Source organism: Mustela erminea, chromosome 9 (genome assembly GCF_009829155.1).
Source record: "Mustela erminea isolate mMusErm1 chromosome 9, mMusErm1.Pri, whole genome shotgun sequence".
NCBI classification, from domain to species: domain Eukaryota; kingdom Metazoa; phylum Chordata; class Mammalia; order Carnivora; family Mustelidae; genus Mustela; species Mustela erminea.
In genome coordinates this window covers 95525798-95548399 of record NC_045622.1, presented here as the reverse complement: position 1 = coordinate 95548399, position 22602 = coordinate 95525798, and the positions used below count along the sequence as shown (strand labels likewise).

The window sequence follows — 22602 nt, the reverse complement described above, 5'->3', positions numbered from 1 at the left end:
CTGGCCATGGAGCCACTGCCTCCTGCCCCTCATCCCTGGGCTGAGAACCCTCGGTTGGGACGGGGGCCTGGGCTTCTCCAGCCACAGAGAGCTGGGATCTGGTCTTTGCAAGCGTGGGAAGCCGCTGGCCATGGCAGCTGCAGAGGTTAATCCCACACCTCTGTCCCCGATCCTGGTGACAACAGACAAGGCCCAGCTGGGCACACAGTGCCTGTGTGGCCTCTGGCCAGAGCCTCTGTCTGCCCCCTCCCTGCAGGGCCCTGTCGCTCCAGCCTGCCAGCCTCTCTGTGCCAGAGCCTGGTGAATGGTGGGCCCAGCTTGGTTTGGGGACTGCTGGAGCCCCAGCCCCCATTTGATGGCAGGAGGTTTTCTCCCATAGGCACCAGCCAGCCATGGGGCCAATGCTGGGGGCAGGTGTCAGAGGGACTCAGAGCCTGAGCGGGTGCAGGTTCGGCAGTGTGAACTGGGGTCTCCATGCACACTCCCTGCCAGCTCCCTGGAGACCATGCAAACGCACACACGCACACGCACGCTGCTGGGGAAGGTGCAAGTGCCCAGACCGAGCAACTGCAGCCTGGCAGATCTGCCTGGGTGATCTACCTGGCCTGTCCCCTTCTCAGCCGCCACCCCTGTCCCCTGTGAACAGACTGTCCTCTCCTGCCGCAGTGTCTAGCCCAATGAGCCGCCCTCTGAGTTCCAAGGGCTCCATCCGCACCAGCTTCTACCACGCCTCATTTCCTCTGTCTCTTGGGGGGAGCTGTGGCGGGGGGCAGCCAGCCTTTCCCTGCCACCCCCCCCCCCCCGAAGGCACATCCAGGTCCAGGACTGGAGGGTGAAAGGACAAGCTCTTCAGGGAGGTCACAGCTTGGAGCCCTGACTGTTGCCGGGCATGTACCCTGTAAGTGGCGTCTGGCCCGGGGCTGTCCGTGCAGCGGGAGGAGAGCAGGCCTCCCCGCCGGGCACTCACCCACCAGCGGAGACATGGAAATGAGGCATGCGGGGCGTGAGAACAGGTAGGAGCGAGTACCTGAGGAAGGCCAGGTCCAAGATGTGAGAGCAGAGGACAGATGCCTGTGGAGGGCACACCTGTCAGGGAGGCCTCTATTCTAGTGGGGGTGACCCTGCATCAGTGCCCTGCAGGCTTCAGCTGGGAGACGACGTTGTGCACAGCAAGTCGCAAGAAACTCAGACCTGTCTCCGGAAGGCAGCGGGGAGGGGAGCATTTTAAACCTCATCCCTGGGACGCCTGGGTGGCTCAGTGGGTAAAGCATCTGCTGCCTTCGGCTCAGGTCCTGATCCCAGAGTTCCGGAATCAAATCCCCCATTGGGATCAAATCGGAGTCCTTCAGCAGGGATCTGCCTCTCCCTCTGCCCCTCACCTTGCTCGTGCTCTCAAATAAAAACTTGCTAAAAAAAATACACCTCACCCCAGCGGTCTGGTGCAGGGGCTCCCATCGGGTGGTGCTGGAGGCTGAGCACAGGGACACAGTGGCAGAATCCTCCAGCAGTGGATGGGCCTGGATTCAGGTAGGTTCGGGAGTGGGTGTGGCTAGAGGAAGATGGTGGCATCTTAGAGGCAAGGAGGGTGAGGGACGAGGGACTGAGTTGGGCAGAGTGTCCAGAACTGTGGGTTCCCGGCCCATAGAGGATGGGGACCCGGGCTTGTTGAGGGACAGCTGTGTCTAGGACACAGAAAGGGAGATGACCACTGAGCAGTTAGTTAGCGTGTGGGCTCAGAGCACACAGGGACAGTCTGAAGGAGATGCCAGCACTTGTTACCCTGGGGGTTGCTGAAGAACAGGAGCCAGGGATGTCCCTCTCCCAGCCTTGGGCACGTGGGCAGTTACGGGTGAGGAGCTGGGCCCCTGGAAGGTCTGCTAAGAAGCGATGGGGTTCCCAAAGTGCAGAGCCCTGTTCAGCCCTCGGGTTCTGAGTGCACAGGTCTGGAGCGGGCTGGGGTTTTGGAGGTGAGCTTGGGCTGCGCACTCCGACGGGCCGGGAGGAGCCTGGCTCCATGCTAGCACGTTGCATTTATTCAACAAATCTTGACTGAGCATCTACCGGCTGTGGCTGGGGATCCTGCCTCGAACAAAACCAGTCTCTACCCTCGGGAAGCTTCCACTCTAGGGAGCAGGCTTTGCTACCGACTCAAAAGCCCTCTGTCCAACCTCAGGGGTGGTGGCAGGGCCTGGGGAGCCCCAGCGCTGGGCTGTTGGAAGCTTCGCAGAACGGGGGGGGGGGTGTCTCTTAGAGCAGCCCGACCCCCGGGCCAGGGCTGAATGGCCTGCTTGATGCTCTCTGGCTGGAGGACGGTCCAGGCGTCACTGGGGGGGGTGGGGGGAAACAGGGCAGTGGCAGCAGGAGGCCGGAGGCCGCGGAGTGGGAACGGCTGGGGCTCCATGTGACCTCTCCTGCGTGCCACTTCTTGGGCACCAAGTATGCACCTTACCTCAGAGATGAGAAGGCAGCCTGCAACTGACATGGCCGCCTCGCAGGAGACAAGGTGGGGCTAAGAATGGAGATCAGATGCCAAAAATCTATGCCCTTAACCCTCGGGCAGTGACACTAGAGCAAGAAACTGTTTGGCACCTGTTGGCGGACAGCGTCGACAACATGAAATGAAGACCAAAGCTCTGCTGGACGTTTCTGGCCTGGCCGAGCCCTGGAACCCTGCCCTTTGTGAGGCGGCCCGGGAGTGGGCAGCAGTTCCGTCCTTCTGCCGGGGGAGGGGCAGGCAGAAGCCAGGGGACAGGGACCTGAATAGGAGATGGTTCTCGCCATGCTGGGGGCTCTGCATCCCAGGGCTGGGCTGAGCCTCTTCTTCCTCTATCTCGTCCTGGCAGCTGCACTCCTCCGCCCCCAGCCACTGAGGTAATACCCGGGGGCACAGGCTCAGGGGCCCACAGGGGAGGCTCTGTCGTGCTGCCTCCCGCTCCGCTTCCCAGAGGACTGGCTGGTGCCATAGTCCTGGGTGTTGCAGCTCACACAGTCCCCCACCCTGAGCCCTCACAGGGAGGTGGTTAGTGGCCTAAAAGGGCCCGGGCTGAGCACCCCAACACCTCCCACAGGCCTCAGCGATCTGTTCCTGAAGAATTTTCAGCCCCTCTGCAACTCTCACAACCACTTTCCGGCCTAGTGGATGGTAATATCTCAGCCCTGCCCTGCCCGGCCGCCCCCCTGCCCTTCCCCCGCGTGTCCCCCACCCCCGGGGACACATGCCCTAGGGGAGGGCACCCACACCCAGCCTCCGGGGCTTTTCATCCCAAATGGCACCATTCTGGGGTGATCTTGGTGGATTTCCCCCTGCCACCCACACCCTCTTCTCTTCTCAGACTATGGGGTTCGACCCAAGCACCCCTGGCCACGAGGGCCTCGACCCCTCCTCTCCCGAGCCCAGCAGCGCAAGCGTGATGGGCCAGACATGGCCGAGTATTACTACGACGCACACCTGTGACCGGCGCCCATTATAAAGCTGTTCTGTGCAGCCAAGGCTTGGGCTTTCCTGACACGGACGCCAGCTGGGGCCGGGGGGAGTGGTGGGGGCGGGAGACACAGCCACTGCAGTCCAGACAGGAAATGGCACTTTAATAGTTGTGGCCAGGATGACAGGACCAAGCTGGGGCTACAGCCGAAGCAGCTGAGAGGCCCTGGCTGGCCCGGGCCAATCCAGGAGCCGCCTTTTCCTGCCCGGTTGGGGCCCTGCCGCAGCGCGCTCCTTCCCTGGTGAGGCCCCACACGTGCCAGTGGCCAGCGTGATGGCCACCCAGAGACCACCCAGGTGACAGAGCCAGGAACAGGGACTGCACCCCCCCACCTGCTGCGAAGTTCTTGGGAGGTGGCTGGGCTCAGCATGAGCTCAGGGCCTTCAGTTGGGGTTGGGAGTTGGGGATGGGGTGGAGGGAACGCTGGCAAGTGGCATGGGCTTTGTGAAAGCAGGAGCCACAGCCGGAGAGCCAGAGGCCCTGGCAGAGGAAGTGATGCCCAGGATGGGCCGAAGCCCTCCGCTCCTACAATGGGCATCCTTCCGGGCCAGAGGCCTGGCGCTACCCCCTTCCCCAGGCCCGCCCCCTCCCAATCCCTGGGCAGCCTGCTTTGTCCTCCATAGATGAATCTAGTCCCATATATTACAATAAACTGCATTTGCCTCTCCCCGAAACCCCGCCCTCCCCCACCCTTGGCCAGAGGCCCCGACTTCCCCGTCCTCTGGGGGTGACGGGCATCCCTCTGCTAGCGTGCTGCGTCCTGTCGGCAGCCGACTGTTCCGGCGCGGGCCCCGGGGGTGGAGAGAGCGGGGCCACGCGGCTACTCCAGATAGATGTCTTCCGTGGGGCAGGTGTACTCCACGAACTGCTTGTAGAACTGCTGGAACGCTCTCCTAGAAGGCAGGCAGACACACAGGTGACGGGGAGTACACCATCTCCACCCCTGGTTTTTCACCTGGAGCCTGGGGCTCCCTGGGCAGGGCTCGGGCTCCCCCAGATGGAGGGGCTCGGCTCTGCTCTCTGCACGTTGCCCTTCTTGGGTCAGACCACCGCCCAAGGAAGGGCCTTACCTGGCGGGGAGCTAGTCCTCAGGACCGCCCCACCTGGGCTCGAGGCCATGAGGCACGCAGAGCTGGGAGGGGGCCCGGGGCTCGCTCTGGGGCCGGGCGCTCGGCAGGAGACACACAGACACACACACACAGGGCCGTACCCCACGGACTCTGCCAGGGCTTTGGTGGATTCCTCGGACACAAAGACGTGGCAGGCAAACCGGTGGTCAGCAGGGTGCTTGGTGATGAACCCAAAGTACCTGCGGGAGGACAACCATCTGTCTGAGAGCGCGACAGGGGCGCAGACCCCCCAGACATACTCACAGACCCACACCCGACCGTATCGGCCCCAGGCCGCCCCCTCACACCTCATGGTGTCCCTCTCACTTACTTGTTGTTCTTTGGATGGTATCCACAGAAAGAGATGTTTTTTAACTGGAAAAAGTGGCTACATTTATTCCCCTACAGGAAGGAGATGAGAGGCAGGGTGTCATCAGCCCGCAGGGCCCACAGGTGGGAGATCTGGTGGGGGGCCGGGGGGGTAGAGGCAGTCACCTTGGCGTCCTGGGAATCATCAGCCTTGACGCCGATCTTCACGCCCCGCACGCTGATCTCCAGGACGCAGCTGGACGGCGGGTTAAAGTGCACGGTGAGCCGGCGGGTGGTGGCGATCTGTGGGTAAGGGACGGGAATCAGGCTCTGGGGGTCTGTCTCCCCAGGAGAGGAGGGGGCCCAGGTGGGGGGCGGGGACCACGTACCTTTTGCATAGCAGCACAGAGCACGTCATTGCCCTTGTGGTAGGGAACCTGGACGGAGCCCAGGAACTTCACCCGGAACTGGTCCACCCAGTCGCTGTTTTTGGTCAGGGCTGGAAAACAAGCATGAAGTGAGGGGTGGCGGGGCAGCAGACGGGCCCGCCATCCACGGATGTCCCAACTGGGCCGGGCCTCCCTTCTCTCTGAGGGAGATGGACCTAATGTGGTCCCCTCTGCGAGGGCCCTCCCTATGGCTTTAGAGTCACCTGGCAGCATGTCTGGGCAAAGGTGGGGCCTACTGGCGCCGAGGAGGGGAAAGGACGCTACCTGCCATGTGCTCGGGCTCCTTGGTGACCTCGATGGCGTAGTAGGCGGGGAAGACACCCCGGGCACCCGTGCGCATGTTGTAGGCCTCATACCAGTAGTCCTCGGCCTGCAGCTCCACCAGCAAGGGGTCGTCCACCTCCAGCTCCAGCTCATCCTCGTGTCGAGGCACAAACCTGTCCCCCGCAAGGGCATGGGAGAAATTCACCACCAGGGCCTCCCCAGCCGGGCTATCCATCGGCTCCCCCTCTCTCTGGGGGGCAGGCTGCTGCCAAAGCGGCACCAGTTCAATAAGTCTCCACAGAGTATCCTGGGCCTGGGCCTGCTAGTTCCTGGGGAAGTTCAAGATCACGCAGACAGGCTCCTGCCATCCAGGGGGCTCAGGGAGGAAGTGCCCAGAGCCACTCGGAAAACACAGAGGTAACAGGAAGTGAGCGCTTCCCTGTGGAGGGCAGGGAGGGCTATGCTTTGTACGGGTTGGGCAGCATCTCCGCCGGAACCCCTCCCAGACTCTGGACCCCCACGCCCACCCTGCCAGATGGGCTGCTCGGTCCCGGGCCCTGGTGGCGCATCACAGGTCACATGGCCTGAATCCATCCACCTGGAGTCCCGCCTGGGTGCGCCCTGTGCCCCTGGGGCTGGTGGAGGGACGTGTGCCAGCGTGAAGGCTGGGTCTAGGCCACATAGTGAGGGCAGAGGCAGGGAGGGGGCGGCCCCACGGTTGCCTGGCCGGCCCAGCACTGGGGCTCTTACCTGAATATGGCCCGGTGCGTCTGCTCCTGCTCCTCCCCATTGATGACACAGGAGAAGAGCCCGAAGGACTCGGCACCTGGAAGCGAGGGGCCGAGCTGGAGGAGAACGGACCCACTCCGCTTGGCGGGTGGGGCCAGGCAGCAAGCTCTCAGTCCTGACACATCGAAGCAGATGGGCAGGGCCACCTTCCTGGAGCAGCCTCGATTCGGCGCCCTCCCCCTCCCAGGTGCCCCAGCACGCCGGCCGCAGACTCACTGGAGGAGCGCGAGCGGCCGCTCATGAAGACGTTCAGGAACTTCTTGGAGAAGTGGACGTCGGGCTCGTCGGGCGTGGAGTCCTCGGAGAGGCAGACAGGGGGCCGCGGCCGGGGAGCCTCCTCGTACTCCTCCCCGATGGCCGACTCGTAGGGCGAGGAGGCGGAGGCGCAGTTGTCATAGACGGTGGCCGAGTCGCTCTCGTCGCTGTAGTCCCCGAAGCACGGCCGCAGGCTCACCAGCTCCAGCTGCGCGTGTTCGTCCACCACCAGGGTGTACTTCACCGAGTCGTAGGACAGCGCGCTGGTGTCCGAGCTCAGCGAGGCCCGTGGGGGTGGCGGCGGCTCCCCGAGGCTGCCCCGCCAGCCTCCGCCCTGCAGCTCGGGCCGCTCCGGGGACGACAAGCAGTCGAAGCCCTCATCCTCCTCGCTGATGGAGGGGTGCGGCCGGCCCGCTGCAGAGGGGTAGGCGGCAGGGTCTGGATCGGAGCTGACAGACATCCGGCTCTCTGCCGGGGGCAGGAAGGCAGAACTGGGCTCCGGGGGGTCTGGCGGCCTCTGCACTGGCGTCAGGTAGATCTCCTCGGTGGCCTCTAGCCGCACGTCGGCCTGGTAGTGGATGCGGTCTCGATGCGAGTGGCTCCGGCTGCTCGGTGGGGCAGCCGTGGGGCCGCCGGGAGGGGCCATCTGTGTGGCGGTGCTGCGGCGGCAAGGGCTGTCAGTGGAGGTGCCTCGGTCCTTGGTGGCCGTGGGGCTGCTCGGGGGTGGCAGCTCATCGCTCAGGCAGATGTGCTCATGTGGCGGCGTCTGCTCCCCTGGAGGGCAGGCAGGTCGCTGCTCAAGGCGGGTGGCCTTGCCCCTGCCTCCCTGCCCTCTCCACTCAGCATGTGGGACACAGAAACCCAGGCGAGGGCTCCTGAGCCCTGGGGGTGCTCTGGGACCAGTGCTCTCCCCCAACCCCAGCTGACTTCTGATGGGCCTGCTCAAGGCAGTTTACCTCAACTCGGCAAGTTGGAGGCTGCCAGGGTTGCTCTCTGCTGAGGAAACTGAGGCAGGGGTAGGGCCAGATAAGGGAAACGGTCCTGACTTACCAGTCTTCAGGGGTGAGGATGACCGAGACACCCGATCCTGCCAACTGTGCTTCTTGCCCAGAGAATTATTATTCAATGTGTCCTGTGCAGAAAACAAAAGGCCCTTGTGACAGAAGGCGTCAACAGTACCCGGCACAGGGAGGCCCTGGCCCTGCCCCCATCAGGCCATCCCTAGGCCATTTGCTGCCCACCCCCCCAGCCCAGGGCCTCACCCCCAACCCTCCCCGAACAGGCAGGAGGGGTGGCAAGTCACAGCCCTCCCAGCCCGACCTATTGGCTCTAGATGGCTCTCCATCCTGACTCAGGGAAGCTGGCCAACCCTTGGGGAGGTGCTCTTGTCAGCCTCCTCAAAGGCGGTGATGACCAATATGTATGGTGGTAAATGGGGGAGAAGTGGGGGAGAAGCAGGAGCCATCTGGGGAGAGAGCCGGACCCCCAGTCCCAGACACAGAGGCTTTACACAGTAGATGCTCCAAGTCCTGGAGCGCTATGGCCTAGGGGGCAGGGACATTCTAGAAGTTGAAAAATGGATGAGGAAGGGTCTCTCAGCAGCCGGCCTGGGGGACCGGGATGAATCACCCAAATGATGAATCAATAGCATGGCTCTCCCACCCCTGCAACAGCACATGACTGAGGAATGACAGACGTAGTTGTCAGCAGCCTTCCTCCTGGATCTCTTGGGCTGGTACCCTGGGACCCCTCTTCACCATGCCTACAAACAAGGCTCCCCACAAACTATTCAGGTCCCCCCCCCCCCCCGGAACACACTCACAGGCCCTCTCAGGAGTTTGGCTGCCAAAATCCACCCCAGACGATTCTGGGAGAGGCACCAGTCCTTTGCCTGCAGGACCTGCACCCTCCACCAAGAGCCCCAGCTCCCTGAGCCCCTCTTCTGTACCTCTCCTGACTGGGCCTGGAAGACAAAGGGCCACAGTAGGCTCTCCTCCACCCTATTCAACCCTCCTTGGCATCCAGCCATCCAGCCCAGGGGCCCTGGGCCCCCAACTCAGCCAAGCAGCTCCGCCTCCCATGCCTCTTCCCTGCCTTCTGGGAATTCCCAGCTGCCCACATTTCCACCTGCCTGCTGCCTCTGAGCTCCACGTCCCCACCTATTCACAATTTCCCATGACCTTCCCCCAGCAACGACCACTTTAGACTCTCTTTTCTCCTGGCCTGCTTCTGCCCTTCTCCAGGAGCCCCACACCCTAAAGGGGAAACCTCAACCTTAGGTCCCAAGCTCCAAACCCTTGCAATTAGCCCTCAAAGCTCTGTTCTGTCCTCCTTAAGCCCCCACTGCTCTCCTTACCCAGATCCTTCCACTGTCCCTCTCGGTCCTTTCACTCCTTTAGACTCAAGGCTCCAAATCCTGTTGGCCCGACCTGGTCCCTCTCCCTTAAGGCAGATTCCACTACCACCACCACCCCCCAACCCCAGACCACCTCCCTGGGCCGGCCCCCTTGGGAAGTCGCACCAGGCCGACTTCTCCCTGCCCTGGCCCGCAGGTCCCTCTGACACAGCCCCTCCTCGCTCCTCCAGCCCGCGGGCCAGGGGTGGGCAGCGAGCTGCCCGGCGCCCCCCACACCTCGCGTGCCAGGCCTCCGGGCGCCGCCCCTTCAGCCTCGCCCCACGCCGCTCGCGCCTCACCTGAGACCGCGGCACCTGCGGGAAGAGGTTGAGCGTGGTAGGCCGCTTGGGTCGATAAGTGTCCCCGCCGCCCTGGCCCTGGCCTTGGCCCTGGCCGCGGGGCGCCGGCTCCTGGCGGGGCTCGGCCTCCGGCGGCCCCGCTCCCGGCCGCCGCGCCGCGCGCTCCTCCTCGTCGTCGTCGTCGTCCTCGGCGCCGGGAGTATCCCCCGCCGCGTCGATCAGGTCCATCTGCAGCATCTCCGCCTGCAGTCGGCTCCCCGCGCCGCCGCCGCCCCCAGACAGCAGCCCGGCGCGCGGGGGCTGCGCGGCGCGGACGGAGGGGCGTCAGGGGGCGGGGCCGAGGCGGGGCCGAGGCCGGGGCGGGGCCGACTCCGCCGCGCACCGCCCCCCGCCCGGGCGAGTCCATTCTGCGGCCGCAAAGGGGGAGGGCACGGGAGAGAGGCAGGGGGCCCGGCGACAGGGGGCCGCGCCCTCCCGCCCCCAGCGACGACGCGCGAGAGCGACTGCTCCCCAATCTAGTCGGCGCCTTTGGCCGTCCACACCGCCCCCTCCCCACGGTACCAGCCTTCCTGACTATCTGCACCCTCCCGTTCCCTTGGCAACGTCCAGTGACCTCACCGGGGTTGTAAGCTGAGCCCAGAGTGAGGTCACCGCTGTTGCTATGGGGACGCAGGGTCGCCAAGGAGTTCGGGGCCCCACAAGGGATGGAGGGGGGAGGTTAGTATTTGAAGGGGGAAGTGAGGAAAACTGGGAAAACAGCCTCAGCCAGGCGGAGGGTGGTGGGAGGGCCGCAGGGTGAACAGGAGGTCCTAAGCGCGGCCGGGGTGCGGGGGGAGCAGGGGCCAGTGGGGGCATCTGGACGCGGCACCTGTCCACAGTCTGAAGGCCCTCCAACCTGGGGTGTTCCCAGGTTTAGGCCATCCTAAACCTCGGTAACTGGAGTTTCAGCTCTGCCGCTAACGCCTGGGCACCCTGGACAGATCCCCTGACCCTCGGATTCCCTCCCCAGTTAACTGCCTCCCAGCTTCCCAGGGAGGTGAGGACTCATGGGCAACAGGGTGTGAGAGGCCCCCAGAGCTTGTCTAAGGCCCCACAAGGTACACCTCCAGCTAGTACTGCCTCAGCGCCCTGGCTGTCGCAGGGACCACCCTCTCTAAAACTGTGCCACTGCGTGTTGGGTGAAAGGGTGGTGAGGCATTACAGAAGAGGTGTGTGACCTTAGAGAAGCTACATCAGGGCCCTGTGACCATTCCCGCCCTGGCTGGCCTAACCAGAGTGGGGAGGGTTGGGGCATGGGGTACTGCAGGGTCATCCTCACCCCTTGGTTTCCTCTTGCCTGGCAGAGCTTACAGAATCTCTGTGACAGGCAGGAGGTCACCCGGAGGCTGACCCCCCCACCCCAGCTCACACGGCAGCTCTCCTTTACTAACTATTCTCCTAATACCACCAGGGTGGTCACCCACCCCCTGCTGGAGACTGCCAGAAGCTCTGGGTTCTGCAACCTAGTCCCGTGCTTTGCCTCCCATGTCCTGGCCAGTGGCCCCTTCTTCCTGTTCTGAAAAGACACAGGGGGATCCCTGTCTGACCCAAGCTCCCCAGATGCTGAGGATCTCCTGGCAGGATTCAGAACTTAGGGAATGGAGAGAGCTATCTGTCCTACATGACAAGGCCAGGAGGCCAAAAGCAGCAGCAATGCTGGATTAACCCTCTAGAGGGGCCCTCAGAATAGCGGGCCAGGGAGGGTCTGCGGGGCTATGTGGTGTGGGTTGGTGCAATGGCAGCTGAGGGAGCGCCTTGGCTCTTTTCTTCCAGCCCCGGAGCACTGCGGATTCCACCGGACTCCACCCTTGCTCTGCCTCAGGCCCTATGCCAAGGCCACCCAGGGAAGGGTTTAGAGTAGGCCTGATCCTTCCTTTAACCCTACATCTGAAGACGACCTGCCCTCTCCCTTCTGCTGGGCAGTTGAGGGAGCTGCCTCTTGCTTTAACTCCCCTGGCAAAAACAACCAAAAAATCCTGCTTGAGCACCCCCAAAATGTGTCAAACACTAAACTGGATGTGTTTTTTGGGTGTCATTTCATTTTCTGAGGATGCCATATAGAGATACGGGGGTGCCGTCACTCCTGTCCCACCCTGTCCCCCTTAACCCCCCGCCCCCTGGGCTCCTGAGAGCCCACTCTTACCCTCAAGGACAGAGTATCTTTGCACTGCAGGCTGATGCCACACTCCTCGGTGATCTCTGAGAGGTCTTCATCCTCAAACTCCTCCAAGCTGATGTCATGGGTGAGCCTGGTGAGCACAGGAAGTCGAAGTTACCAACCCAGGGGCACTACGTAGCCCACCGAAGTCTTCCTAGTACCTCTTCTAAAGGGTGGCCCCTCGAAGGCAGATCACAGTCCCCAGAGGGTGGGACTTGGTGTCCGCCTGCGCCGAGGCCAGGGGTAACAGGCAGAAAAAGGGGAGGTCCAGGTTACTCCCGCTCCTCCCCGCTGGGAGCTATCCGCTCTATTGCCAACCAGGAGGCAGTGCCTAGAAGGCCCAGCTGGTCAGAGCCGAGGCCCTGCCAGAGAAATGCCTCCTGGGGTCAAGGCAGGTGCCGAGGCCAGTTCACCCATGGAGGATGCAGAGTTGAGAAGCGACTCCAAGGGATGCCTGGAGTAGGGGTGTTCCCGGTGCAACCCCTGCACTGACAAAACCCAAGGAGCTGGCAGAGGCCCCTCCCCAGCCTCAGGAGAGTGCTCCGTGCCCCCAGCCCAGGAAGACCAATGGCTCTTGAGCCCTGGGAGCAAGTGAAGGGAAATCTGGTGTCAAGGTGGCGAGTTGCTGCCTATCCCAGGAGAGGTTACACCCCCATTGTGGGTTCTCCATTTCATCTCTCCAACCACATAATCGCTTGCCCAGCGCACAGACCCTAAACAGAAGGCAGCAGAGGGGTCAAGGGAGGCCTGGGGTTGGGGCTAGAGGCGTTGTGCACTCGGAGGACAAACCAAAGAATGTCACCACCACGACTCCGCCTGTGCTAGAACCCTCTCCCCCTGTCCCCTAGGCCCGCTGTATGCCTCCACCCCACTGCAGCGACTGCCTGCTTGTCCCCTAGACCTGACTCACCACCCGCCCCGGGCACTCCACCTGGTTTGGTGTGGGTAGGATGTTTGGGAGAATTCTGCTGGGGGAAGTTGGGGCCAATTCTGAGCCTCTTCTCCCAAATAAGATAAGGAGATTGAGGCACAGAGCAAGGGACACCCAGGAGTCCAAGGTCACCGGGGAGAGGTGGTGGTCCAGCCCCCAGGGGGACCTAGGAGGCCCACACCCCCTGCCTCTTGCCTTAGTCAGACCAAACAGAGACCCAGAGCTCCATGGAGCTGTCCCCCAAATGCTCCCCCCACCCCCCGCCCAAGACCAATCCCTATACCCCCTACCAGCGCTCCCACTGATCCTCCAACCAGCTGTCATTGTCTGGGCTCGAATCCATCTTCAGCACCAGCTTCATGGAGAGCCCTGCCCAGCTGGGGGGCTGCAGGGCCCCAGGGCCACCCTCTCATGCCCAGAAAGGTTGGGAGGCCAGGGCTCAGGGCAGGGCTGGGGCCTCGGGCCTCCACTGCCTGGGCCTCCCTGTCTGCGTCCTGCCCGCTGCAGAAGCCCGGGGAGCTCATTAAAAATAGATGTGCCAGCAGAAGAGGCAGTGGCTGCCGACCCGGGCCCCAGCCCCAGCGCTTCCCAGCCCAGCCCTCCGCTGCAGGCCGCTGCCTTCCCAGCCAGGCCAGCAGTGGCGCTGAAGCCGCTGTGGCTGCCACCTCCCCCTCAGGATCGGGTTACTGCGATCCGATCCGATCGATGCCACCGGCTCCACCTGCCCTTCTAATGCCCCTGTCAGGGGCTGCGGTGGCCCTTCTCCCAGGCTCGTGGGCAGATGGCAGAAATCTGGGATGTCTCCCCCCAGAAGCCAGCCCTGATCTGTTTTAAAGGGCCAGCACCACATTCAGGGCACCTGAATGGTCAGATGGGGGGGCTTCTGAAATTCTCCACGAACGGATGTCCCCATCCACATGGCAATGTGCTCAGCCCTCACACCCCCTCAGGGAGGCTTCTGTGGGCCCAGGTGGCATCCACACAGCGGTGGGTGACCGAGGAGGGTCTGGATTGCCTCCACGGACAAGCTGGATGCAGGACAGAACCCTGGCATCCCCCAGAGTTTCATCCTTCAGCACCCAGGATGTGCCTATGGGCTCAGGGGGCTCCACAGCCAGGGCTAAGGGCAGACCCCTCGGGTCTGGACCCGGGTGTGGACCCCTCAGGGCAGGACTGGAAGGCAAAGAGCTTTCTGTCACTGCGAAGTTCCACCCACAGAAGCCGGAGGGAAGAGCAGAGAGGGATTCTGACCAGGACGAGGGAGCGGGACAGACGAGCCCAAGGCTGGTAGGCTCCCAGAGCTGGGGAGGGTTGTGATGCGGAAGTTGGGGGAGGCTGGGGAGGGGCTGGGCTGGCCCAGAAACCAGAGCGGCTCTACCATCTGGCCAGCACGGCCCAGCATCTCGGGCCCGGAGATGAGAAGCCCGTGGCTGGTCATCACACCCCAGCTGCCGGGACAGCTGGAACTCTGCCAGCATCAGGGAGCTGCAGGGCCACTGGGCATCTGATCCAGAGGTGCCCTCGGGTGCCCCTTACTCTGCCAGGAATCCCTGCACACCTCTCTCCTTCTCTTCTCTGTCGGGTCCCGGCTCAGCTCCTGTCTCTGCAGCCCCAGACCCGCACCTGCCCGCCCTGCAAACACCAGCCTGCTCCCCTCAGTGCCCCCATGTTGGAAGTACTCCACCCCATTCGCCACCCTGCAAAGCTGAGAAACACCACCCTTCTGCCCCCACTCAAAACCCCCTAAGGTTCCCTGCTAGTGGCGGACTGCTTGGTTTGGCATTCAAGGTCTCCAGCTCTGGGTGTGACTGCCCACGCCTCCCACGCCTGCCTGCCCGGGGTCTAGTCCAGGGCTCAGATGGAGCCCCTGGCAGGCTTTTCAACCTGCGCCCACTGGAAGAAGGCTCGGTTAAGCCCACTCTTCCAGGAAGCCCTCCCAGCCTGCCTGTGCCGTGCCTTACAGCCCTCCTGGCTATGCTCGCTGGCCCCTGGGCATTCCCTCACTTGTAGCTGGTGTCACCATCTGCATGGATGCAAGGCAGTGTGGGGGACAGACAGAGCCAGGCCTCCATCAGACACCCCACCAGGCTGCCCCAAAGACGGATGGAGCTCACGTCGCCCACCCTCATACCCAGCAAGGGAGGCAGGCAGGCCCCCGCTCGCCCAGCTCCAGCTGGACTGACTGCATGTTTCTGGAAGCCAGAGCTGGGGAGGCTGTCTCGCACACACCAGGCTCTCGGTACACGCCTGGCAGGTGTTTGCCAAGGGACATCCTCAGCATCCGCGTGCTCCTCCCCAACCCAAGCGTTCAGGGCATGCCTGCGGGGGAACCTTCTCGGCTCATCTCTGCACACCCACGGCCTGGGACGGCAGGTCTGGGGGCAGGCGGGGACAGCCTTGGCCTCTTGCAATGAAGGGCCCGGGGGTGAACGGGGCGTTGGGGGGAAGCACAGGGCTTGAAAGCCCGCACTGGGTTCTGGCTCCAGTGGGGAAGGTGAAGGGAGTTTCTTATCTGAATTTTTTCTCCTACGTGAGGCAGGATGGCAGAGTGGTTACCACGGCAGGCTTGGGGACAGGACGCATGGGACCAGATACGGATGCCCTCACTTAGCAGGACCAGCCGCACCATGACCTGAGTAGCTGTCGCTCCCTGGACACCAAAGCACCCTCATGCTCTGTGTCTCCTTCAATCCTCTCCACCACCCGGGGAGAGGGTCTGACTCAGCCTGTTATCCAGATGAGGAGCCCTAAGGCCCTGACAGAAGGTGCCGTGAGGCTACTTATACCCGCCCCCCAAGGGCGCTACTGGGGGTTCACAGAGCTGAGCTGCGGCAAGCTGGAGTGCTGTGAGGGGGTCACGACCAAGGGACAAGGGGAGGGACTGGTCAGGCAGTCTCCTTTGCAAGTCACCCCCCACCTGCGCTGTCCCTGCCCTTAGCTCCTGCTTCGAAGGCCCCAGATGTTCTGGGTCCTTCATGGAGGAAAAGCTGAACAGACCCTTGGGCCCTCCAAGCTCAAGAGAGGCAACTGTGGGGAGGAAGGGAAGAAGAAGGAAAAGCTGGGGGGAGCAGGAGGAGGGAGGGAGGGTGTCCCCTTCTGATGGGAGGGTGCCCACATTTCCCCTGGAAACTGGAGCCCCGAGCACCAGGGGTTCACCTCCAGCCGAATCACACGCCCTCGTGAGGACGGCTCCCTCACCTCCTGGCCTGGAGGCCTCGGAGGCAGCCCGTCCATCAGTCAGACCTGCTTGCCCGTCCGGGTGAGATGCCTCCCAAGGTCTCACCCAGGTTGACATTTGGAGGCTCTGAGTCATGAGTTTGCTCTCCTGGGACCTCCCGGACCTCCTGGACCTCTGGAGTCTATGTTTCTGTTCGAGGCCCCCTCTTCCTGCACGAACCCTACCTCTTGTTCCAGCACGCCCCAGTCCTGTCTTCTGGCCGAGCAGCCTCCTCCCTGCGTTCTGAACGCGCCGTCCCCCGCCCCTCCCCCGTGCCCCCCGCCTCCTCCTGCCATGAGCCCTCCAAAATGAACAAACATGCCTTTGTGCTCTGATGTTTATTACGTGTGCATTTCCCTTCCACGTGCCTTCCCGCCTCCCTGGCATCCTCGGTCCCCCGATGGCAGCCTAGCCCTCGCCAGTTCCTCCTCCCAGGAGTGGGCTGGGTTAGGAGAGCAGGCAGCAGAAGGGTTAAGTGGCAAAGTGCTGAGGCTTTAGCTGAGCAGGGCCAAACCTGAGCCAGGCATTTGGCTGTCCAGAGGCCATTCCTGTCTCCCCGTTCCTGGCTCTCCGGAAGCCAGGTAAGGATCCAACTGAGCGACCTTGGGTCCTGGCCATGGTGTCCCACGGGCCCCTCTCATGGCTGAGAGCATCTGTGGTTCAAGTGTCCAGCTTGTCCCTCTGCTGCCCTGTGAGTGCTGAACAGACAGCTGGCCCCCAGTGCGCTCGCAGAGAGGCAGGTTCCCCACTGCCTGCTGGCTCCCCTACAGGCCATTCTCCACCAGGCCACCAAAGGCAACACCTGACATACAAATCTGGTCTGGTCACCCTGCCCCAGCTCAGAGTCCCTTAGTAGCTTCCCCTGGCCCTTAGGGAAAGGGGTCCAAATTCCCTGTGGCCTGAAGGCTCAGGAGGGCTTCCCCCAATCTTGGGGGTCATCACCACCCCCCACCCCTCCTTGCTGACCCCCACCCTTCCTGCCCCACTGGCTCCCTCAAAGCCTTCCCTGATTTCCCTGACCTGGCACACAGCCCTGCTACTCGCTCTCTTAGGCCCACTTGCTGGGTTCCTGGATCGCTGTGACTGCGCCTCTGGGTTCTGCCCCCAGTGGGGGGCTCCCCTCAGAGGCAGCACCATGTCTGTCTTGATCAACAAAGCAGTGCCTGGGAGCTACTTAATAAATGTTGACTGAGTGAACCACAGGTCCTTCTAGATTTTTCCTCTTAAAACTCCCTAAGTCGGTTGCCCTTCCAACTCAACTTTCTGAGTCCCCACCTACGTCAGAACCCAGGGTAGAATGTGCAGCCCTCTGCAAGGAGGTGCTGGCCGAGATGGTGGGGTTGGGGGAGCCCTTGGCTCTGAGTGGACACTGGGCTCAGACGAGCTTTATTCCTCTAATCCGTCCCTCCCCGACCATGTCCACACCAGGGTCACTGCCAGTGAAACACCGAGTCCAACCCCAGAAATAAGTCCTCAGGGCCAATCCCTACTTGGGGTTATAATGTGTCTGATGGCTTTACAGAGCCCGGGGCTGATATGGAGCCGGAAGTCTGGATCCCAGCGCTCTGGCTTTTGGAAAGCTGCGATGGGAAGCAGTCCCATACGCGGAAAGCTTTATACCTTCATACCCGAGAATGCGTATTTTGCATAACCACAGACAGAAAACCACCAAATAGCTCAGCGCGGGGTGGGGTGCGACCGGGTGTCCAGGAAAGGAACATCACACAGGCTCCTGGACGAATGTTACAAATTTTGGAGGGAACGTGGAAAATGACGACCGGCATTAAGGAGCGAAGGGAACGCACAAGCCCATGGTCTCACGTGCGGAATCACACGCACCCAGAAGCAGGACGTCTCTTCTCCTCTGCTTCCCAATCCCCCAGAAGCTTTCTGGACGGGGTGCACCAGGCTCCCACTTGGGTTCTGGGGCCGCTGGCCCTGTCGCAGAGTGCCTTCCTGAGGGCAGGGGGCCCTCGTGTTCCGCTTGGCACCGATTCCCTACCCTCATGCAAACGCACGCACAGGGTATCCCTCATGGGATACCCCAGGTAGGAAAGGACTATGAGGTAGAGGAAGAAAGGCGGAGCTGGCTGCTCTGGGGGCCCGAGCAAGGCAAGACCCATGGTCAAGGCTGGGAGAAGACACAGGAGGAGGGCCAGGGGGCAGAGATAACATCCTAGAATGGCTAAGATCCCCTAAGTGGGGATGGTGGCAGTGACCCCATTTTGTAGGATCCATGGGGGCCCCAAGCCAAAAATCCAGAGACCGACTTCAAGGATATGGACATCAAAGAGGTGGGGGGGCGGGGTGCAGACCCTGCATGGCCACGTCCTGGCAAGTGAGCCAAGTCAACACTCTGGCCCCAGATTGGGGGTTCAGTAGGAGCCGGGGCACCCAGGGCTCGGGGATGGGGGGGGAAGGTGGCTCCAGCAGCAATGCATTTCCGGAACCCCTCCCACTGCCGAAACGTGGCTGCTGGAACCAGCCTGGCCCCGTTCTCTCCCATCGCCCTGCTCTCTGCTGCCCCCTGGGTAGCAATGTCCTCTCTGAGGCTTTCGGGTTGGGGGGACCTCTCTCAGCTGAGACTCCTCCCAGGGTCTCTGGCCCCAGCCCCATCCTCTCCAGTGACCCCAGGCCCCAGACCAACCCCTAGCCTGAACGCTGCAGTTGGGTACCCCAGTGGTCACCAACCTCAGACTCAGGAGGTCTCCCACTAAGTTCCCCTCCCTGCCCGCCAAGCTCCTCCTTTCCCCAGGGCAACCCATCTCCAGCACCATTTTGGACGCCAGCCTCCCCAACCCCTAAAACCAGATACCTCACCCATGGGGCTAATCCCTCCCACCCCCGAAGTCCTCCTCCCATCCTCTCCCGCCCCTGCTTGTGGCACGCAGGATGACCAGCCTCCAGGGGTCTCCCTGCCTCCCCGTCCACTCTACCTAGTGGCTGGCAGGACCTTCCCAAGACAGCGAGCCGATGCTGCCATTCCCACAGAACCTTTGCTGCTTGCCACCGACCCACAGGCCTGGGCTCCCCTGGGCCCTGGATCTCAGTCACCGTCACCTTGTCTGCTAAGGCCTCGTCTGTCTGTCTGTCTGCCTCCCCTCTATACAGACTGCACGACGTTAGGCCCATGACTGTCTCTGGAGCCTCTGTCCAGGGAGCCCTCCAAAGTGCAAATATTTGTTGAGTGAAGGGAAGGAAGGAACAGCCGTCGCGTGAAGAGAAAAATGAGGAGGTCTCTGCGCCTCTCGGGGGCCACATCTCTCATCTGCAAGGCAGTATGGGGAGGTGGAAACCACACCATCCAGCCAGTCAGGGGGCCTGGGGTTGGCCACTCACGTGCTGTGTGTTCTGCGGGATGACACTCCCCCTCTCCTGTCCCCTTCTCGGTAAAAGGAGGGGGGCGGTCAGGACGAGCTGATTTCTGGGGTCCCCTCATCCGCATCCCCCATGGCGCGTCCCACCGTCCCTCCCCTTTATCTGACCCACCCAGCTCAGTGTAGCCAAAAGCTATGTTTCTAAAGTCTCTTTTCTAGAGTTTTCCTTCTAATGAACATGTATCACTTGAATTTTAAATTCTCTTTTCTAACTGTGTAAGTTACAGAAGTAACCCATGCTCCTTGTAGAAGTCAAATCATAACAGCGGCGCGTCAAATAAGGGAAATCCCTTCCCCGGTTCCCCATCAACAACTACAGAAAACTGGCTGGAGCATTTCCATCATCAGAAGGGGGAAAAAACAAACAAACAAACAAACAAAAACACACACAAAAAACCCCAAAACAAAACAAAAACAACCCACCCATCTATTGAAACCAACCAGCAACAAGCAGGTGCTCTCTCCAGCCTCCACGTGTCCCAGCGTGCTCACTCCCTGCTCTCCCCCACTAGTCCCAGGCTCTCTTTTCAGGGTGGCTCTAGAGTCAGACCGCCTGCATCCGAACCCCAGCTCTGCCATTCACCTAGCCTCTGGAGACCTCAGTCTCTCCTTATCTGCAAAGTGGGGACAATGGCAATGCTCAGTTTACACGGATCTGGTGAGGATGAGACGCTCTTGCGCAGAAAGCCCTTCGAGGGGCGCTGGGCAAAGTGAGCGCCTCCCGGGTGCCAGCGCGCCCCGTCCTTATCCTCTGATAGCAGAGTCGGTCTGTTACCCTCTGAGCTCCAGGAGGCCCGTGCACGCCTGATCTGCATCATCACCCAGGGAGGCATTACTGAGCACTGACTCTGGGCTGGGCGCTGTGCAGACCCAAGTGTAGGTATCAGCTCTTCTGCCTTCTGGAAGCTGACAGTGGGGCTGGGGTATACAGAGTTAACAACAGCAGCCTTGCAGGAACACAGCTCTCCACAGCCCTTGAAACAGCCAACACGTGCCGTCCCGGGACCATCCTGAGTGGGAGCCAACGCTGGCATCGTAAAGAAGAAACAAGGGCTCCAGGGTTAAGTGCCCTGTCTTGGGGCACAGAAGTGGGAAGGCAGAGCCAGATGGCAAACCCAGGCCAGTTGGATCCACGGCCCCACCAAAGAGCGGTGGGAGAGCCTTAACCAGGGTCTGCTCGGGTTAACCCGAGCTGGGTGCAGGGCTCTGTGAGGCAGGACAAGGGAAAGGTCAGCGGGGGCTGCTGGAGCAGGCAGAGAACGCCATGTGGGGCTGGAAACACTGCCCTTATTATTCCCAGAAGCTGGCCTTGTCTCCACAGCCAGGCCAGGGTGTCCTGGAGGGCCGGCCCACGCCTTGGCCTTGGCGCACAGCTGTTCTCGCCCACCTGGCCCGGACAAAGCACTCTCTCTGGCTGGCGCCCACCTCATCAGTTCCTCTCACTAAAGCATCCATGAGAACCTGCTAGCCAGGGATGGGGTGGGGTGGAGGGGACTGTCCCCTGGGGATCTGGAAGCAGGTAGAGCGAGGCAAAGCTGTCCTCTGGGCCAGAGGCAGGGCCTGGAGGCTGAGTGCACTGAACACACACAGACGGCCCCAGGCTCGGACTGGGGGTCCTCAGGCAAGCCACTGCCTTACTGAGCCTCAGTCTTGTCATCTACAAAATGGGCAGATCAGTGCCCATGCCTGTGGGGGTAAAGGAACCTGCACTGGGAATGCTTTGAACAGTCACGAGCTACAGAAGCGGTCACCAGCATGGAGGGCGGACACTTGTTGAACACCAACTTGATGCACACTAAGGAATCAATATTCATTATCTCGCCTGACAGATGGGACTGTCGGGTCACTTTGCTAGGCAGAAAGTGGTGGAGCTCAAATTTGAACCCAGGTTCCTCTATGCTGTGCTACTGCAGAAGGGCCTCCTGTAGGCTGGCAGTATTGGCCTCTCAGCAGCGTGTGTCATGCCAGGGGGAACTGGTCTCAGGATTCAGCCTCATGACTCGGAGGCACCAACCACAAAGGCCCCAGCCCCAGAGCCCTCACGCTTGGCCTCCTCCATCTGGTCCCCTCCCTCTGGTCCTCCTGACTCCTCAGCTCAGGGCCTCCAGGGAGGTTTCTAGCGTTGATGATGCCATTAGAGATCCCCAGGGGTCCCTACCCACCTGAGGGCCAGGGAGCCAGCAACCCCTTGGTCAGAGAGGGGCTGGCGCCAGAACCCAGCTGGGGCCTGGCTGGGGTGACAGGCCCAGGAGAGGGGAAGGCGCCAGCTCCTTAGATGAAGAAACAATGGGGTATGTGTAGGCCTCTTCCTAGGCTCTGGAGCAGTTACACCCTCCTCTTCCTTCTCTCCAAATGGGGCCAGGATTATGATGGAGGGATCTCCATCCCTTCCCCACAACATCCACTGTCCATGTCTCTAAAATCCACCTCCCAATACCAGAGAGTGGGCAGAGAGAGGGTGAAGGGGAGCCCAGAGCGTGGATCTGGGTACTTGCTCCAGCAGGAAACCTTCCACCCAATGTCCTTGGCTACTCCTGGGCTGCCCAAACCAGACTTCCCCAATCAGAGCTGGGTGGGCAGTCTCCTGGTTGAATCTAAGCCTTCTGCACCTGCACACACCTGACCAGGTCCGTGCTTGCCCAAATCCACAGAGGGTCCTGGCCATACCAGTCCTGGGAGTTAGGCTCCTCTAACCAGACAGGGCTGGGGGAGGGGCCCCCGACTTCTTCCTTCCAGCACCAAGGTTGTCAGTTGCCCTGAGAAACTGGGACCCACGAGGCACCCCAGCCTGCTCCCATCTCTATTCAGAAGCTTTCGAACTGGGCATAAGCAAAGCCTTAGCCTGCCTGCCTCCTCTGGGATCTCAGTCCAGACCCCAGGCCCTGCCGCAGTCCCAAAGTGGGGGAGAAGGAGGCCTCCGCGCCCCCTCCTCCAATTCCAGCTCTGAACCTCCCAGCCTAGGACATGGAATGGCGGAGGCAGCTGCACCACTGGCTATGCAGCGGCTATCAGCCTGGACTTGAGGCTGAGGGGGGTTTCTGGGGACTCTGTCCAGGGTAGAGACCCCATCCCCATGCCGCCCCCTCGTTCCCGGGATCGGGGTGTGTGTGTTGGGGGCTGGGGTCCGTTGGGTGGGTGGCGGGGGACGCGGAAGCCGGGGCAGATCAGCCTGGGCTGAAGGGCGGGGCGCAGCGGCCGGGGACTCTCACCTGAAATTGGGCGGCGACGCGATGTGCAGCCCCAGGAACGGGGAGGCGGCAGGCGGGGACGCGGCCCCCCCGCCCAGGCCGCCGCTCTCTCGCTCCGCCATTCTCCGGCACAGCCCTGGCCATCCGGGCGGAGCGCGGCGCAGAGGCGGCGGCGGCGAAGGCGGCGGCGGCGGAGGGGAAAGAGGCGGGGGCGCGGCGAAAGACCGCCGCCGCCGCGGGGTACGGCTCGGGCGGGTGCGGCTGGCGCACCTGCGCAGGGCAGGGCGCGGCTCCGGACCGCGCGCCGCTCTCGGGACTGGCGCGAGCTCCGCCGCGCGCCC

General features: G+C 62.3%; 2 protein-coding genes across 4 annotated transcripts; one reads left to right on the top strand and one right to left on the bottom strand.

The window, feature by feature from the left end:
* The first annotated feature begins 15 nt into the window (after positions 1-15).
* C9H11orf94 (chromosome 9 C11orf94 homolog) lies at positions 16-3537 on the top strand. The gene is made up of 3 exons (XM_032360014.1): positions 16-2871; positions 3069-3142; positions 3333-3537. The coding sequence occupies exons 1-3, from the start codon at positions 2768-2770 to the stop codon at positions 3452-3454; spliced, it is 300 nt and encodes a 99-aa protein (XP_032215905.1). The 5' UTR covers positions 16-2767; the 3' UTR covers positions 3455-3537.
* Positions 3538-3564: 27 nt separating this feature from the next.
* Positions 3565-22602, bottom strand: MAPK8IP1 (mitogen-activated protein kinase 8 interacting protein 1). 3 transcript variants are annotated; one of them, XM_032359987.1, is made up of 12 exons: positions 22283-22602; positions 11534-11639; positions 9352-9651; positions 7708-7789; positions 6619-7431; positions 6364-6439; positions 5614-5786; positions 5290-5399; positions 5087-5203; positions 4923-4993; positions 4693-4791; positions 3565-4375 (listed from the first exon to the last, which is right to left on the bottom strand). In XM_032359987.1, exons 1-12 carry the CDS (start codon positions 22381-22383, stop codon positions 4303-4305), a joined length of 2121 nt encoding a protein of 706 aa, XP_032215878.1. In that variant the 5' UTR covers positions 22384-22602; the 3' UTR covers positions 3565-4302. The 3 variants fall into 3 exon arrangements, with proteins under 3 accessions (XP_032215878.1, XP_032215877.1, XP_032215879.1); XM_032359986.1 differs by lacking the exon at positions 22283-22602 and adding an exon at positions 12770-13244 and having other exon boundaries at positions 6364-6517; XM_032359988.1 differs by lacking the exon at positions 22283-22602 and adding an exon at positions 12770-13241.

Bases quoted from the DNA above. Each gene is read 5' to 3' on its own strand.
- C9H11orf94 (XM_032360014.1), top strand. From the start codon at position 2,768: ATGGTTCTCGCCATGCTGGGGGCTCTGCATCCCAGGGCTGGGCTGAGC. The intron at 2,872-3,068 runs GTAATACCCGGG...CACCTCCCACAG, and splicing joins CTCCGCCCCCAGCCACTGAG to GCCTCAGCGATCTGTTCCTG. The intron at 3,143-3,332 runs GTAATATCTCAG...TTCTCTTCTCAG, and splicing joins ACTTTCCGGCCTAGTGGATG to ACTATGGGGTTCGACCCAAG.
- MAPK8IP1 (XM_032359986.1), bottom strand. From the start codon at position 12,840: ATGAAGCTGGTGCTGAAGATGGATTCGAGCCCAGACAATGACAGCTGG. The intron at 11,640-12,769 runs GTAGGGGGTATA...TGTGCTCACCAG, and splicing joins GAGGATCAGTGGGAGCGCTG to GCTCACCCATGACATCAGCT. The intron at 5,204-5,289 runs GTACGTGGTCCC...CCTTACCCACAG, and splicing joins TCTGTGCTGCTATGCAAAAG to ATCGCCACCACCCGCCGGCT.